Source organism: Bos javanicus, chromosome 22 (genome assembly GCF_032452875.1).
Source record: "Bos javanicus breed banteng chromosome 22, ARS-OSU_banteng_1.0, whole genome shotgun sequence".
NCBI classification, from domain to species: domain Eukaryota; kingdom Metazoa; phylum Chordata; class Mammalia; order Artiodactyla; family Bovidae; genus Bos; species Bos javanicus.
Genome location: NC_083889.1, coordinates 14,481,105 through 14,499,782, shown reverse-complemented (window position 1 = coordinate 14,499,782; position 18,678 = coordinate 14,481,105). Strand labels below are relative to the sequence as shown.

General features: G+C 45.1%; 1 protein-coding gene across 13 annotated transcripts in view; it reads right to left on the bottom strand.

Moving 5' to 3' along the window:
- Positions 1-18,678, bottom strand: part of TRAK1 (trafficking kinesin protein 1) — a 100,762-nt gene that overhangs the window by 60,568 nt on the left and 21,516 nt on the right. For 10 of the 13 annotated variants that reach the window (XM_061396068.1, XM_061396070.1, XM_061396069.1 and 7 more), the window contains exon 2: positions 12,897-13,091. Coding sequence is in view for 10 of the 13 variants with exons in the window: in XM_061396058.1 (XP_061252042.1) it covers positions 12,897-13,091 (195 nt within the window). In the remaining 3 variants the exon portion in view is untranslated. Of the gene's footprint in view, positions 1-5; positions 451-12,896; positions 13,092-18,678 lie in introns of those variants that run through there. The other 3 variants (XM_061396063.1, XM_061396065.1, XM_061396067.1) reach the window with 3 other exon arrangements.

The window sequence follows — 18,678 nt, the reverse complement described above, 5'->3', positions numbered from 1 at the left end:
ATTACCGTCTGAGCATTCTTCATAATACCAGTCTAGTTCATAATAATCCGCTTCGATAAATTTCTGCATAGTCAGTATTCTGGCAGAGGAAAGAATGGACTTCACGGCACCATCGACGTCAGGTGAAACGCTGCCATGCCCCCCTGCCCTTCCAGAATGCCGGGCAGAAGAGCATCTCCAAACATGCCAGAATTAAGCTGTGCATCCTTAATGACAGTCTGGAGCCAGGACGGAAAAGGGGCAGTGAAAAGGAAAATCATGGAGGGGGAAGAGGAGGAGCACAGCTATCAGAGACCCTGGCAGTCCTGCTAATAAAGCGGCAGCGGCCAGCAGCCCTGAATGGGAGTAGCCAGAGCCGTCCTATCCGGGAGCACAGAGGGTGACGTCAGGGACACACACCACCACCCTGAGGTCTCACTCCAGCCTCGCCGCCCAGCTCCCGCTCATCTTTCAATCTAACAGTTGCCATAGAAACAGGCCGGCTCGGAAAAAAAAAATGATGCAGAGATGGAGGAAACGTCTTCCAAGGATGCTGGTAGCGGGGCTGAGAGGTGCCACGTTAGGAGAAAGGAGGGCGTGCAGGCAGGGAAGGGGGTGGCGCCAGGAACATTATCACCATCATCTCTTCCAACAAATGTCAGGACAAGTTTATCTATCTGCTTAATTCTGGGTCACTATGGACTCTACATTTGAAAAATAACCCCTTTAAAAATCTGCAACTTCTTTATTAAACATCTTTCCTTAAAAATTTTGACCGCCGCCTAAAGGAAATGTAAATTACTCAGAAAAGGGAACCATTTTCATACAGATACAGTCCTGTTCTCTGTTCATGCCTTGGCTCAAACTCCTGGAAAAACAGCCTGCAGCATACAAATAGAGGAGAAAGCCATCACAGAGGGGGCTTGTGCAATAAGATAGGCTGCTTTCACGGACACTAAAATGTGTTATCAAAGTACAAAAACATACACCAGAAGGAAACAGCCCACCCTCAGGAAGGTGGTTCCCTCTAGGAAAGGAGTGAGGGGATAGGACTTTGAAACTGTCCTTATAAATGCATTGTGAATGTTTTATTTGGGCTTCCCTGGTGGCTCAATGGTAAAGAATCCGTCTGTCAAGCAGGAGACAAGGGTTCTATCTCTGGGTCAGGAAGATCCCCTGGAGGAGGAAATGGCAACTCACTTCAGTATTCTTACCTGGAGAATCCCATGGACAGAGGAGCCTGGTTGGGCTACAGTCCATGGGGAAGCAGAGTCAGACACAACTCAGCGACTAAACAACAATGTTTTATTTCTTTCCAAAAAAAAAAAAAGGAAAGTGAAGCTAACATTTATTAGTCCTAATTATTTAGCATGTTTGAAATATTTAAATGAGTAATGGATAATTAAAAAGATTTTAGACTTGCTATAAGTTAAACTCATCTGCTAAACAGGGTTGCTCAACCTCAGCACTACAGACGCACAATTAGGGTCAGATTGCTCTCTGTTGCAGGCGCTGTCCTGGGCATGGTCTCCACCCATTTAGGTGCGAGAAGCACTACCCTGTCTCTCTGTTGACGTGACATCCAAAAGCGTCTCCAGATGGTGCCAAATGACCCTTGGCAGCAAAATCTCCCTTGAAGACTGCTGCCCTCGAGCAAAACTACCTATGCAACCTCACCAGCCTGTTAGCTGGGTATTGTAACCATCTGTTGGTGTCAGTGGCAACAAATGTGCCAGCTTGGTCCAGCTTCCCTCTTAATTTTCTACTCAAGACTGTATAATGTGGGAATGAGTAATAGTAAAAGGACTTTTTTCCACTACTGGGAGGGCAAGCTTCTTTCCTTCCACAGTGATCAAACAGGGAGGCTTTCCCTCTATCCTTCCACAGCCACATGATGCCCTAGTTAATGAACTTGGAGGAAAAGGCATCCCTCTAGGGCAGGGCTGCCCAGGCTTTAATGTGCATGTGAATTATCCAGAGCTCTTGCTAAAGTGCAGATTCTAATGCCTCAAGTCTGCAACTGTGCACAATTTTCTGCATTTCTAACAAGCTCTCACATGCTAGCAAGGCTGCTGGTCCCCAGATGACACTTCATGACAAGGCTCTTCAGTAGCAAAGATTTGGGGGTAGATTTTATAGTGTGTGTGTATGTATATGTATGTGTATATCTGCCTAACTGTATGTATGAGTAGCAGGTAATTTAGAGGAAAACTATTTGAGTGTGTATGTTGAGGGGGTGGTGGTTTATATATGCCCTTCCCTCTCCCTGACCCCAACTTGGATACACATTTAAAATTTTCTAGGACATTCACCTATTTAAAGTCAGCAGCCAACAGTTTTAATTCCTGCTGTAACTGCCCCCATTATCTGAACACATCTCTCTTCCTTTGGTCCTTATCATGTCTCTCCACCATCGATGGCAGCTCTCAAGAACACCACAGCAAACCACCAGGCAGCCTCTCGGATGTCACTCCTCATGACAGATGAGCTGAAGCTGGTGTCCTAAGGTTTTCTGAGGATTTTGTTTGTTTAAAGTGAATGGCACCCCACTCCAGTACTCTTGCCTGGAAAATCCCATGGACGGAGGAGCCTGGTAGGCTGCAGTCCATGGGGTTGCTAAGAGTTGGACATGACTGAGCGACTTCACTTTGACTTTTCACTTTCATGCATTGGAGAAGGAAATGGCAACCCACTCCAGTGTTCTTGCCTGGAGAATCCCAGGGACGGGGGAGCCTGGTGGGCTGTCATCTCTGGGGTCGCACAGAGTCGGACATGACTGAAGTGACTTAGCAGCAGCAAGGTGCTTCTGAAAGATGATTATAGGTCTCATAAATAAACTGATGGAAAGTTAACAGTTTCCTCAAAATCAGCATGTTTAACAGGTTCAATCCAGTACAGGGGGTGAGGTCTAGAATGAACTTTCAAAATGAAGATGGAATGAAGGAACAAAGAATGAAAACTCCATAAAGCATCGTAGAAAAGTCAGGTGCAGTTAGAAACCTCTTCAACAAAGGCTTATGGAGGAGACTTGGGTTTGATCCCTGGGTTGGAAAGATCCCCTGGAGAAGGGAATGGCAATCCACTCCAGCATCCTTGCCTGGAAAATTCCACGGACAGAGGAACCTGGAGGGCTACAGTCCATGGGGTCGCAAACAGTTGCACACGACTGAGTGACTAACACTTTTCAACAAAGGCTTGGCACATTTACCTCACGGTGCTATGAATTTTTAAAATATTTTATTTACATACCATATCACCCCAGAAGCAAAAACCAATGAATAGAGGGATGGATGGATACATAGATGGATGGAGTACTAATGGCAGGCAGTTTAATATCATAGCTCAGAGCAAGGGCTTTTGGAGTCGGATGGCCTGAAGTTTGGTTCAGGCTCCTCATTTGCCATCTGTGACCTTCTTAGACACCTGAGTCTTACCTGCTAAATGGCGTGACTATTATACCTGCCGCACAGACAGGGTGAGGCATTAATTAATGCACAGGAGAGCACTCAGCACAGTGCCCGGGACAAAGTGAGTCTACAACCAATGTTAGTTGCAATCATCTTCATCACTCTAATTCTTTAAAAAAGGAAACAAGCCAGTACGAGCAATTAAAAAGATAGCACAATTTTCTAAGCCATAATTAGGGAAATGAGGTAGAAACGTCATTTATTAGCTTTTTTCCAGCAAAATAAAAGGCCTTGAGTTCACAGTAATGAGCAGGAGTGGTAATCTAGGGGTGGGAAGGTGCCATTTCTAAATAGCAACATATCACTGAATGTGACTTTTATCAAATCCAAAGACTGTATACATTTAATTTACTTTTTAAGAAAATGCAAAAGAAAGAAATGAGTAAAGAAACAGCATCATTTATGGGTGAATTTTATGGGCCTTGAGCAAGTTTTTTTTTGTTTTGAGCAAGTTTTAAATCAAATGTCTATATCAAAATTGCTGTGTGATAGGCTCCAAAGGATAAAGTAATCCATTCACAACTCTGCAGAGATGGTTCCAAGGTGTGTATGCATGCTCAGTGGGGTCCGACTCGTTGCGACTCTGTGGACTATAGCCTGCCAGGCACCTCTGTCCATGGGATTTCTCATGCAAGTACACTGGAGTGGGTTGCCATTTCCTTCTCTGGGGATCTTCTTGACCCACCCCCGGATCAGGAATTGGGACAGGTCCCAGAAGCAGCCTGAGAGAAGCCCCTGTCCATTCACTCAACACTATTTAAGGAGTGCTGACTGCACATCAGGCCTCAGCCCTTTACTGCTCACTCACTCCTCAGACCCCTGCTACCTAAGACCCCCCTCGCTGGGCAGACGAGGGAAGGGGGCTCAGAGAGCTGAAGTCATTTGACCAGGATCGCTCAGCGAAAACCAAGAGCAACTGAATACAAACCAGGCACCAACCACCTCCAAAACTTTTTCTGTCAATAGCTGAGAAAACACTGAGGGAGTATTTACAAAATTTGAAAGAAAAAAGGGGGTTGGAATTAAAGGGATATTTCTCTACCCATCCCCAGCAGATCAGCCTTCTGATGCCAATTTTAACACGGCTTCTTGGAGAGTTGTTGATTCCATGTCTCGGGGCAGGAAAAATCAAGAGAGGCCTGCAATAGCATGCTGCACAAAAGTAAACAACCGCTCCAGAAGGTCCGGGGTAGGAGCGATCAGGCGTCAGGGCCCACTTAAAAGGACATCACACTGCCAGCTTGTGATAATTCCAACATCAAAAAGAAAATACAATCAATAACAGTTAAAGGTTGGATCTGTCAAGACCATGAATATCAATGAACATGAAAACAAAACGGGCAACCAAGTGAATAAGGCAACTGACATAAAAAGGAAAGTGGAATATAATAGGGAGATATTTTAAATTTATCTTAAGCAAGGGAGGGTAGGTGTATGTGACTGTTCTATTTCTGTCACTAATATTTTTCATAAAGCACTGCATGAACATCATTCTAAGGAGGGTGGCTATGAATAAGCCAACCGGATATGGAATGAGGAGGCAGGTAAAGGAATAGGAAAACCTGATGCTGTGGCCATAACTACCCCCAGGTAGAAGGAGGATCAGCTCCTGAGCTGCAAAGTTAGTTACGTATCCTCTTTTGTAAGTATATAGGAGAATCTAATAGATTGGGTCTGCCAAATTAAGAATCTAATTACGAGAGGACTCATAATCAAACTTAAATGTTTGCTGTTCGGTCACTAAGTCTTGTCTGACTCTTTGTGACCCCGTGGACTGTAGCAGGCCAGGCTTCCCTGCCCTTCACCATCTCCTGGAATTTGCTCAAACTCATATCCACTGAGTCAGTGATGCTATCCAACCATCTCATCCTTTGTTACCCCCTTCTCCTCCTGGACTCAATCTTTCCCAGCATCTGGGTCTTTTCCAATGAGTTGACTCTTCATATCAGGTGGCCAACTTAAATGATTAAAAGAATATAATAAAATTTCTAAGTTTTAAACTATTAGCTGTGTAGTAATTCACGTACACATACATAATTTTATATACTCATATGCATATATATGTATGCAATAAGAATTCAAAATAAATTATTTACACATTTTAAAAATGAATATGTGCTAACAATTTTGGATTAAATTACAACTGATACAGTTATGAGTTTGCCTTGAAGTGTCTCAGATGTTACATGCCACATGCCACCTTCCTCCATACTCCAGATGATGAGCACGGGCCACACCAGGGCCCCCTCGTGGCCAACCAGACAAGCAGGTGGGAGAAGGGTGGCTCCCTGTGTTCCTTCTTCTGGTTGGAAGCAGAACCACTCAGGGCCCCAATCCTCCTCTACAACATGCCCCTGGTCTCCAGAGCTTTCCTCCCTTCAGGAAGTACTGCAAGCCTTCTACCTACATCCCAGGGCAGCCAGGACAGAAGAGGGGAGGGCTTCTTAATCCTCCATTCTTGACAGGGTCAGGGGGACTTGCATGAAATACAGGCTGAGAAGCAGACCTTCCCTCCACCGGCTGCAGAAAATTAACTAACAGGATGCTTCTGCAGAGTTTTCTTTCTAATCTTTATTTTTTAAAACACTGCCATTGCCAGTCACCGAGCTCCCGCGGCAGAAGGCAGGCTGCTAACGAACAGCTTGCTGTCAACTACCCCCTCCCAAACCATCTCCACCTCATTTCAGGCACAGGAAAAGCAGGCACCCAGGCCACCTCCAGGGAGAAGGTGGGGACAGAACAAAGGAGGGAGACAGCACCCAACAAAGCACTACAGAGACAAAAAGTACCCCAGCTTGGAAGCAGTCCTCATTAAAATCACTCATACACCTGAGGAGGATACAGAGAAGAAACAGAGTTCTGATGTGTTGCTGGGGTTCCCAGTTTGCTTCCTGTACCCTGGGAGGGCTGCATGGCGCATCTCATTCGTGGGACCAGCAGGTCACGTAGCAGATGTTCCAGGGTTCAAAACATAAATCTGAAGTGCAGAACACAAACCATAACCCAGAATCACTATGGCCTGAGCCCATCACTGGTGGGCAGCGGGGTGTGGATGGGCTAACAAGCTGAGCTGTCATGTCAATTTCCCACCTGAGTCTGTTCCAGCTTTGTGTTAGACATGCTGGATTCCCTTGAAAAGGAAAACAGTCAACCCGTACAGGATTGCTTGCCAACCATTTTTGTTCTTAAAAGAAAAAGCGAAGACACACCAACACTGGAATCTGGATTGTTGAGAAAGAGTGGAAGCTGGCAGGTGCCAAGTGACAAAGCAGGCCTAAGGTCGCAGGGTAATCTGTCTCCTGGTATGAGCACCCAGCTGCCTTGCTCACCAGATCCTGGGGTTCCTGGTACCGTCGGCACCTGGTGTGGTATGGGTGCGGCTGCTCTGGACCTTCAGAGATAAGCATTTTCTATTCCCCCTCCGCACCGACGCCTGACACCCTGGCAAGGGGTGGGGAGTCGCTGTGTGTGTAGACTGGGTGTCACTGACACATGAGAAGTGACTGTGCAGCCAGAGCTTCTTCGTCTGCAGAAGTCCACTTGCAGACTTCTGCTAGAGCAATGAAAATGGGCCCAAGGAAGAACCTGCTCACATGAGGAGTGAGCGTAAGAGGGGAGAAGGCACAATTCCAGGGCTCCCTCAGGTCCTCACCTGCAAACAAAATGGCCTGAGGTCTTGAGAATGACAGAAAGGACCCAACTAGTGCCATAGCATTTACATGAGAAAACGCAAGGCAACTGTTTATAAATCTACCATAACGTATACATTTTAGTGTTATTTATTAGCAAAGGGTAATGAAACGCTTTCCCCAGTCATTAGATCCCTTCTCCATCCTCTGTACAACCTTCCCTGACACCCATCATTCATCTTGCCTTCCTTCTTTCAACCCCACCCACCACGATGTTTGTCCGTGTTCCACACGCACCCCTCCTACACACACAAACACAAATGCACCATGTGTTCTCTTAGGTCACACCTCACATAACTTGTGATCCCTCCCTTTAGAAGGTCAGCATTGTGTGTAATTTAATTCAGTTTGCACAGGTTCGGTGCATACTGTGGAGTCTTTACTTTTGTTTCACTTAGGATTTTGGACTTCCCTGGTGGGTCAGATGGTAAAGAATCCACCTGCAATGTGGGAGACCTGGGTTCAATCCCTAGGTTGGGAAGATCCCTGGGTTGAGAAGGGAATGGCTACTCACTCCAGTATTCTTGCCTGGAGAACTCCACAGACAGAGGAGCCTGGTGGGCTACAGTCCCTGGAGACACAAAGAGTCGTATAGGACTGAGCGACTTGCATAGAGTCCTACAGGACTGAGTGACTTCACTGTCTTTCACTTCATTTAGGATTTGAGTTAGATGAAGGCAGTCTCTGGAAAGTGGCAACAAAGTGATCTTTCTATACTATACATTGTTTGTAATTTTGCTTTGTCTTTGCAAAAAAAAAAGAGGGAGAAAAACTTGTTTTTTAACTTAAAAGATACTTTTGCGTGTTATTTAATTAGCACTTGTTAAGTACCTATTTCATGCAAGGCACTAGGCGGACTTCAGCCTTTTTAAACATGAAGCAGACATGGGCTGTACAGTAGGAGTTGGACTAGATGAATGGTCTTTGATTCTTTGTTGTTGTTGTTTAAATTAAATTTTACAAAATTAAAATGGGACAGGGAGCTGGATTAACTGCAGTTGCCCAGACCCCATCCACTCCTTCCACACAAGCAAGGTAGACAACTGGGTACAGGATGCCAGCCAAGGGCCTTGAGAGCATCCTGTGTCGGCCCCACCCGGTGCAAAGTCCCAGGTTAGGTAGTGAAAGAAAATCAGTAATCAGATGTTTTCACTTCTTTAGCCAGAAAACATCAACTTGAACTCAAACAAAGTCAAGCTCATAAAAGATTACAGGTACATACTAGTCATTCAATAAATACTTGTTGACTGATTCATTAATAGTACTTTATGGCAAAAGCAAAAAATGAGGTGGTGTCTTGAAACTCTCATCTGCTTTACAACCTCTTCTTGGCGTTTCCCTGGTTGCTCAGATGGTAAAGAATCTGCATCTGCAATGCAGGAGACCTGGGATCAATCCCTGGATCAAGAAAATCCCCTGGAAAAGGGAATGGCTACCCACTCCAGTATTCTTGTCTGGAGAATCCCATGGACAGAGGAACCTGGTGGGCTACAGTCCATGGGGTCGCCAAGAGCTGGACACGACTGAGAGACTAACAACACTTCTCTTCTTAGGGAAAGGATTGTTCTGTTGAAGTTGTCAGCAGATCATTTGCACTTGAGACACGGAGAGATTTCATTTCTTAACAAATGCTCTTTACTCAAAAAGTTACCAAAAACATGGTCCTAAGAAAAGGAACCAGAAGAATCCCATAGCTATCTACACACCAACATAGCAATCCTCATGGCTGGTGTCCACTGACTACTTTGTGACTAGAAAAATCTATAGCGCACAGTCATTTCCACCTGAATTCAGGAAGCATGATCTAGAGACCACAGGATGCAGGGGGAAAAATTGCAGGAAAGAAGGAAACTTCATCTTGAAACTAAGCTACATCAGGCTAAGTGTCACTTGGGACAATGACCTTTTGAAAAAAAAATCAATTTTCAATATGTCAGACACATTTTTATGAACAAAATAAGCTACTGACATATTCTAAAACAGGGTTCGTATTTTTCATGTTTACTAAATGAACTTTATGCTTAAACTGAATTTTTTTCTTATTTAGCTTCTCTGAGAGATAAGACATAAAGTTAGACTAGACAATCCAGGTTGGAAACTCAGACTCCCATCATGACATATGTATACCTCTGACTGATTCATGTTGATATTTGACAGAAGAAAACAAAATTCTGTAAAGCAATTATCCTTCGATTAAAAAATAAATAAAATGGGGAAAAAAAGACCCCACCTTACTAGCTGTGTGATTTGGAGCAAACTTAACTTCCCTGGGCCTCAGTGTCCTCATCAGTAATATGGGGGACAGTGGGAGTTTTTTATTTAGTGGTCTCTGTGGGAAGTAACCGAGGTATCTGTAAAGCATTAAAAAACTGTGCCTGGCACGCTAGTAAGACTATCCTTTCTTCTTGCTGGACCATCGAATCTTAATTGTCCCATGTTTATGGGTTGATTTGCTATGTAGGAAGTTTTCACTTTGTGTGTCCCTCAGAGGTGAGGGACAGGGGTGAACATCCACTGGACTGTTGAAATCTATCTGCAAAGATCATTCTACCACCAGGGAAAGGTGGATACCCAAAGCCTTCTTGCCCCTCCTTAACAAGCCAGGCAAGGGCCAGATTTAAAAAATGAAGCATAGCTTGTCTTCTTTGAAGGATGACATGTGGGCAAAGGGGACGAGTATTAGCCCATCTAATACTAATGGGTGTCCCATGAGTATTAGCGGACACCCAAGGTGTCCGCTCTGATCTCTGAAGCAATGGTGTAGGTGAGCCTATTATCCAGGGAGTCTCACCTGGGGAGTGTATCAGAACCCCCTGGAGAACCCCTTACCCTGATTCCCACCCACTGCCCTGACTGATGCAGAAAATAAATCTAAAATGAAGCGACAGTTTATGTTGTCTTACGCTGGTGATGGCAGAAACTATCATAATATTGTAAAGTAATTATCCTCCAATTAAAAATAAAATAAAATTAAAAAAAAAAAAAACAAAGAAAAACACATGGGTGAGTCACAGTGGTGTGAACCATGCCATCTCCTGGGTTACACACATAAACACACAGGTGAAATCCAGAAAGGATACCAAGTACAGAGCAGGGCTCTTAACCTGTGCTTCCACAGACCTCTGGCTCAGCAAGGCTCACAGACCCCTCCTCAGCAGAAAGATTTAAAGACATAAGATACAAAGGACTATAAAGAAAGCAACTGTATTATAATGCAGTTATTAAAACTTCGAGAAAAGGTCTGTGATAAAAGTGCTTCTTTATCAATGCACATTAAATAACAAGATCAGCACATCTACTAATGAAAGTAATTTCAAAGCAGAGATGAGTAAAGATCTTATTTCTTCCGTATCTGCTTCTTCTGTAGCATGACATGAAAATATTTGTGATTTCTACTGGTGACTAAGTCACAGGTCTTAGTAATACCACTTTCTTTTCCATGTTTATAATGAAAGTAAACGCTGCATTTCAGTTAGACGTTTATGAAATTAAGGATGTAATTTTTTTTTCCTTTACAAGTTAATAGAACCCCCAATTTCTCTCTATAGATCTCTTGGAGGGTGGTTCTAGGACCTTGGGCTTCCCTGGTGGCTCAGGCAGTAAAGACTCTGCCAGCAATGCAGGAGACCTGGGTTCGATCCCTGGGTTGGGAAGATCTAGGACCTCAGTTTGAAAGCCCTGCTCTATGGGTGCTGTATTTAAAAGTTAATGCTTGATCATTCAATTAACTGATATTTAGCAAATACCCACTTTACCCTCATCACATGTACCACAGAAGAAAATGTAGAGTTAAAGTAAGACTTAAATGCAATGATGCTCTAAAAATTTTCAGAATATCTGGTCAACATATATTTTCAGTTCTTGTAGTTTTATTATAATTTGTGTTATGCACTGCCAGATTCCACCAGGATGCTTTTTTCTCTCTCTCCTTTACATATATCACTAGAAGTAAAACAAATAATAACAAGTCACAACGTCTGTTCAAGTCTACTGAAAAGAATTTTAGAAGCTATAGATCAGTGCTATTGAATAAATACAATGAGACTTCGCACTTGAATTTCCTTGGTAATAAAATCAGCCTGGCCCAAACAAACTATAGACATTTTACAGGGATGAGAAGAGGCCATTCCTATGAAAGGTCTCTGACAACAGTGAAGTGTTACCCTTGGGTGGTGTTCCAATCACGCTGTGATTGTAAGTGATTAATCAGTGTGTATGTGAGGGACCTAGGAGCCTCCCTCAGCAAAAATGGCCAAGCAGGATCCTATAAAATCATAGGAGAGTCTGTTAAAGAAGAGTAAGTAACAGGCAGGGATTTCTAGAAAAATAATTCTACTGTGAAGCAGTCTGAAGCAAACAAATACAAAACCTCCCTGAGAGGTCACCCAGGACCCGGTTTTCCACAATACCACATCTCCTTGGGTGTACCCGTACCATGAGTAAACAAAAGTCACTTGTAACGGGCCTCCTCTAGGCTGCAAGATATACTAGAAGTTCTAAAGCATCAACTTGGACATTAGTGCAACTCTAATGTACTTCATACTGCCCTGGTGTAGATCATTCTATTTTTACTCCTATCGAATATGATTATCTGCAGTGCTCACAATGAGACTGCAGGATTTATACTAAGTATTACAACACAGGCCAATTTAAACAAAATTCCTTTCTTATTAATATCTAATAGATAAAACGTGAAAACAGCCCAGATACATGCTAAAGGAGAAACTTACGAGCTCTCACTTGTTAATTATTAATGATTTCACATTTTCAAGAATTTTGGAAATTGGTTTGTATTAGAGAAAATAATTATAGAAAACTTTACAGGTGCACAATAAGCTAGTTATTACTAAGTAGAAACAGGATTGTTGTATTTTTTTTTTAAAAAAGGTGATATGATGATACATGGATACGTAAATTATGTCACACTACTTTAGACTAGGTTCAAATCAACTTGAATTTTAAGTCAAGAGTGTCAAAACAAAAGAGAACTGGTCTCACCAATCTTACAAAGCTGCCATGAATTTCTAAAGAGAAAAATTACATCAAAACTACCTCTTTTGATGTTCTGAATGAACATCAGAAATATTACTGGTATGTTGTACATCAACTATACGTCAGTTTAAAAAGAAAAAAAATATCATTGGTGTGAATTTTTTAAATTATCGTATATTTTTCAAGTCTGCAAAATCAGGTTTCACGCCCTTGTCATCACAAACACACTGAAAAAGTCCCACCTAGTATACTGCTCACCCTACCAGGCGTCAGCTCTGTAGCCCACAGCAGGACCAGTCTGCTGTTGCAGCAACATCTTGCCTCTCCAGACTAACCAGCTGAGTGGACTTCCACGCACAAATCAGCAGCCTTGGCATGTCGTGTTACGTCTTATAAACACTGAGCAGTCTTGAGGTTTCCAATACTTTGGGTTTTAAATGCAGATAAGCTCCTCCCCAATACAAGCTGCTAAGGACTCACATGGTACTTCTGGTAAGGAGGGAAATGGGAGCATCTTCTAATCTTCTGCATGGTTAAGAGAAAGTTGGTTCAAATGAAAACTCATACTTGTTCCCACTACTCCAACATTTCTCTCCAGAAGACTCAACGTCAAGTGAGGCCTTTTACGGGGCTAAACCCCACAGCCACATTTCTGCAAGAACTTTCCACATACAGCAGGCTAGAAGACACAGTAGCCAGGACACGCACACATGTGTGCCCGTGGCTAAGCAGGGAGGACAGGGCATTCCAAGAAAGGGGAATCACTCACGGAAGTACTTCAGCGTCTCCTCAATCTGCTCGGTCGTGAGGTCAATGTTGACATCTGGAGAAATGAGAGGGGTGTGAAGCCAGTCGTCGTGGTCATAACCGTAGATGGTGTCGGCTCTTAGCTTGTAATGGGGCAGCTGCTCCTCCAGGAGGCTGATGATCTCGACTTCCGGAAGGTCGGTGCTGTTGCACACGTCTGGAGGGAAGAAGACGGACAGATGAGAGCCAGGACCTGGTCATGGCCTTGCTGCCGCAGTGACCTAACCCTGGCACTTGTAGCCAGAGTCTTGGGCTACTTACGTGCAGCACAGAGAGGCCAGATCGGGCCATGTCAGAGATCTTTTTCCAATTTAAATTCTACTCTTGAAACTTAGAGTTAGGCATGTTTGTTGCCAGACCTACCTGAAATAGCTCCCGCTGGTTAGCTGCCCACTTTCTGTGAAGTAAAGCCAAAATTCTTGCGCCTTCATCATTTGGGCTTTCTTCCCAACCTTCTCTGGCCATTCTCTCTCAATCACCCTACACTTAGGTCAAACCAGTTATAAGTTCAGCAATATGCCAGATTCCTTCCTGCCACTATTTTACCATTCAAGTCATGTCCCTACACAGGTAGGACTTTGGCCTTCATTTAATTCATTCATTCACCTGTTTATCCTCCGACATTTCCTTCCTTCCATCCATCCATCATCATCCAACTATATCCTGAGTCCCACAGTCACAGGAGACACGACATAAACACAAGAGTCACACCCTTGCCTCTGTAATTCTTATATTCTCATGGGGATTCCAGCCACTAAACCAATAGGTACCCCTCCGTCAAGGCACAGTTTGAATACCACCTCTTCTCGACAGCATGGTGTTTTGAGCTCACCAGGCTGAATTAATCTGTCTTCCTCAGGGAGAATGTGGACACCTGTGCCCAGAAGAAAGGTTACACCATAGACATAGCATCTTCTTGTTTAACAGGAAGGCTATGCAGCAGACCAAGAAAAAAGGCATAGAATCGTAGGTAAACAAGAGTGTTCAGTGGGCAACTTCACCCCTTCTTGGGCAGGAGCCCATGGAAGGCACTTGCTAGCCCCTCAAATCTCCCACCATCCCATGCTTACCCCTTGTTACTTAAGTCAACATGCAAAGCTTCACTGTAGAAGGACATTATGACCCAAAAAGTCCGCATGGTGTTTCAAGTGCTGAGGAAAGAGTTATAAGTGGAAAGTGAAGACATTTCGAATTTTACTTGGAGCTCTGGGGACTGGAGAGGGAACACGTGAACGCTCTGGATTCTCTGCCTCATGTGGGAAATGTCACGGCTAGCACACTTGGCATTTCAGCCAGCCCCCACCAGGCCGGAGCTGCTCCGCCACCCTGCAAAGGTCTGCGGAGAACTGAGTGATGTTCCTTCCCTTCTCCTTGGCCACAGACAACAGCCCACCCTCAAGGCAGATGTCTCATATTTCTTTACCATCTCCCACTAGTGACAAAACCCCCTGTAAAAGCTCCAGATGGGCTCCTAACTAAGGAACTACTTGCCCATCTTGCAATCAAGTGGGGAGTAAGTTCCCACCAACCTCATCTCCAGGGGAGGCCTCAGAGCCATAAAATGACCACCATCTAGCTGAGGGCATTCGGAGCCAAGGAGGGCTGACACCTGACCAATGGCAGCTCCTGACTAAACACAGACCTGCTGCACAAATGTTGAGCCAGCCTGGCTGCAGGAGGATGGGCAGGGTACCAACACATTCCTGCACGATGTCCCCACACAAGGGGCTAGAATCTTATGGTGTCACTGCCACTTGGTGGTGGGCAAGGCAATGGACTCCAACAAAAAATAAAAATAAAATCCCTCCTAAGAATACTGGGTCACTTGTGAGCACCCTGGCAGCTGCTCGGACCCTGAGACTCCCCTGTCCTTCCACATTCTCAGGGCTGAAGGTCAACATATTTACAGTGTGGGTCCTCATGCCTAGGAGGTATCATTTTCCTTAAAGCATATGATGACCAGGAGATAAAGTATCAAAGGTGAGGCTGTGCCAAAAAGCCTTTTGAAAAACATTCTGTATATTTGACTTTTCCGTAATGTGACTTGCCATATAAACTTCAGCAAGTCTCATAGCTGCCCGGCAGGCCCAGAGAATTCGGAAGGGATGATAAAGACCACCCAGGGAGATCTCTGTGACCTTGGGTGCAGGGCCAGGTGCCCCAAGAACCTCCCAAGAAGGGCGACACCACCTCTGCCACGTGGAGAAGACACATCTGAGGCCTCAGGTTGTGTAAACATGAGAGCCTTCAAGAATTCCCCAGGAATGCTTTCACAGCGCCAAGCACCCAGCCAGGAGCCTTCAGTGCATCCTCCCAGCAACCTGAGACGTAGCTAATATTTGCTCTGACTTATATGTGAGAAAGCAGATTCACAGACGCTGTGGAGTACCTTGTAGGTCAAGGTCACACAGTTAAACAAGCAGCAGATCGTGTGTGAGAAGCCTCGGCCATCTGACTGTAAACTATATCCTTCCCTCTTCCATCTGCCTCCCCTCTCCCAGCAGGTGCGCCACAAATGCTGGAGGATTCCCAGGCTCTTCTCAACAGGAAGTTTTTGTTCTAAACAGGTAAAGCTTTCACAAGCATGTTAAGTAGAGATGTTCAGCTCGACACACTGACAAATCAGCGAAGTGTCAGGATGATTTTCCCATCCAGAGTGCAGGAAGGAGAGCCAGGAACTGAAGCAGCTTGGCAACAGACCCGCCCTCTCTCTTGGTGCTGGTGTGTGTGTGTGCTTAGTCACTCAGTCGTGCACAGTTCTTCAAGACCCTTTGGGTTGCAGCCCACCAGGCTCCTCTGTCCATGGGATTTTTCAGGCAAGGATACTGGAGCGGGTTGCCATTTCCTCCTCCAGGGGATCTTCCCGGCCTAGGGATCGAACCCGCATCTCCTGAACTGAAGGCAGATTCTTTACCACTGAGCTACCAGGGAAGCCCCAGGAGGAAGCCCCGTGGTGCTTACTAAAGGTCAATGTGTGAAAGGGCACTGCTGGCCCCGCCTGGAGGAAAGGAAACATCAAGCTCTCTACAGTCCTCATTTCTCCACAGCTCCAACCACACTGTTAACCAGCTATAAGAAGGGTGGGAGGGACACTCAGCAGGGAGGGGATAAACATCTACACATGTCTGATTCACGTTGTTGTAGAGCAGAAACTAACACAACATTGTAAAGCAATTATACTCCAATTAAAAATAAATGATTAAAAAAAGAAGCTACAATATGCAGTCCTGGGGAAGTCTCAGATGAAGGACATCCACTTCCTGATTGAACCCAGACCCTGACAGGTCCCTCTATGGATTCCAGAAGATCTTCAGCAACAGCAGCCTGGCATCCACTGACCCTCAGCTGGTCAAACCATCCAAAGGCCAGGTTTATCCAGGCAGTCAGGTGGACTCACCCTCAACATCCTTCCCCTCATCAGTCACAGCAGCCCTGTGCTTGCTGGCCCCATCTGCAACAGACACATTTTTTGTCGTGTGGCATGTGGGATCTAGCTTCCTGACCAGGGATCGGACCTGCGCCCCCTGCATTGGAAGTGTGGACTCTTGACTACTGGACTGACAGGGAAGTCCCATGAAAGACACTTTTTAAATCACAGTATTGCTCTGCTTTAAAAACCTCCCCACTCCCTACAAAGTACTTCATGATTCAGCCCGTACCTTCCTAGGGCAGAGTCTACTGACTCCTTCCCAGTATCAAATTTCTGCTTCTTTCTTGTAGGAATGTAACCTCCAAGGTATGGACGGGCACACAGCCACACAGCTAAAAACTACATTTTCCAGCTTTCCTTGCAGTAAGGTCTGTCTATATGCCTGGTTAACAGGATGCAAACAGCACTTCCAAGTCAGACCCTATCCAACTGTCCAAATGCAGAGATGGGTCTGGTACTGGAGTCACCTTCAACTGTGAAAGTAAAGGCAGCACCTAGGGGGTTACCAGAGCAACCCTGGGTGCCAGGGACAAGCTGGCAGGGAGCACTCCTGGGCCATCCTCCATTTGGATTTTCAAGAGAGAAAGAAACACACATCTACCTTATTAATGCCACTTCTCCAATATCCCTTGTGAAGCCACATTAACTTTTCGCCATTCTCCAAACACATTTTTACACAAATATTGGTTTTGACACCAGCTGCTCTAGCTATCTGGAAGGCCCTTCCCTGCCAGCAAACTCCATCCTAAAATATCACTCAAATGTCACCTCATATCAGGCTTCCCTTGACCTCTCGCCTCTGGCTATGTATTTAGATTATTTCAGGACAATGTTACACACATTTTCTAAGTCTCTCCTCTACTATCACTGAGGCCCTCAGGAGGAGCTCTGAATTACTCCCTTAACATCCAATCCAGCCCTCAGCATCGAGTTCGGCAACAGGAAGTACTCAGGAAGTGCTGGATCAATCGTGGGACAAAGGGAGGAAGAACCAGCAATGGGTGGCAAGTCTAGCCTTCAGCACGGGGGAGGTAGAGCCCTGTAGTGCCAAGGTCTTTTTAAGCTCACTCTGTATCACCCAAGGTCTTAATCAGCAAGGAGTAAAGTCCCATGGGGGAACAAATGTCCCCTCAACCACTCAGCAAACGCTGATCTGATCTAACGTCCACCATTCTTAGAGTACCACCTGCCTGGTGGGTTACACTCCAAGGGGTCCTAAAGAGTCAGACCCGACTGAGCGACTAACTCTTTTTCTGGGAGCAGAACGTGAGAGTGCTTTTCACCTCTTCAGAACTATCACCCTTCCTAGGTTTCTCCATAAGGTTTGAAGTGGATCCTCCTGTCCAAGGATGAGGGCTGTGGGAGGTGGGAGAGGGTCCTGATGGCAGGGGCTACCGGTTCAGCTGTGTCCACTCTACAACTGCCTTGGGTTAGATCCATAACCCCAGAGAGGGGCTAGAAGGAGGCACTTCCTTCTAAGCATTTGCACTGATGCAAAGCTTCCCTGGTGGCTCATGGCAACAAATCCGCCTGCCAATGCTGGAGATGCAGAAGACATGGGTTTGATCCCTGGGTTGGGAAGATCCCCTGGATGAGGAAATGGCAACCCACTCCAGTATCCTTGCGTGGAAAATCCCATGGACAGAGGAGCCTGGTGGGCTACAGTTCACGGGGTCTCAAAGAATCAGACACAACTTAGCAACCCATCACCATGGGTCACATGCCAGGTTCATGAAACCTACTAGGGACCCCAGACGATGCCGACATTTTACAGCAGAGCCTGTGGCTCTAAATTAGTATTTAAAAAATACTAATTTATATTAAAATTACTATATACTAATATATATATATATACTATATATATTAAAAATACTATATACTATAGTATATTAAAAATACTAATTTTATATTAAAAAATATAAAAAATCAGAGAATCTCATGTAAAAATACAGATCTCTGGCCTCAGAAAAAGTCAGCATGTCTAAAAGGACACAGTTATAGACTCTGAGTGGTGGCTGCCCCAAATGCGAGGGGAAGGGAAGGTCCAGGGGGATTTCTGGGCCTTCTGCCCACACCCTGGAGCAGAGGGCGCTGGGGCCAGGAGAACAGAGAGCTGCAAGAAAGTGGAAGACAGCCTCCTGAACACTCCCCCAGGCTCCAGAGAGCCTAAAGAAAACAGCGGTGTGGGGGAGAGGCAAGGATAAAATGGGGCAGAGAGCACAGTGCTGGACAAAGAGGAAAGGCCTGGCCAGAGAAATGTCTGGCAAAATCAAAACAAGAGAGGAACAGAAGGGCACAGGATGGGAGGAAGGAA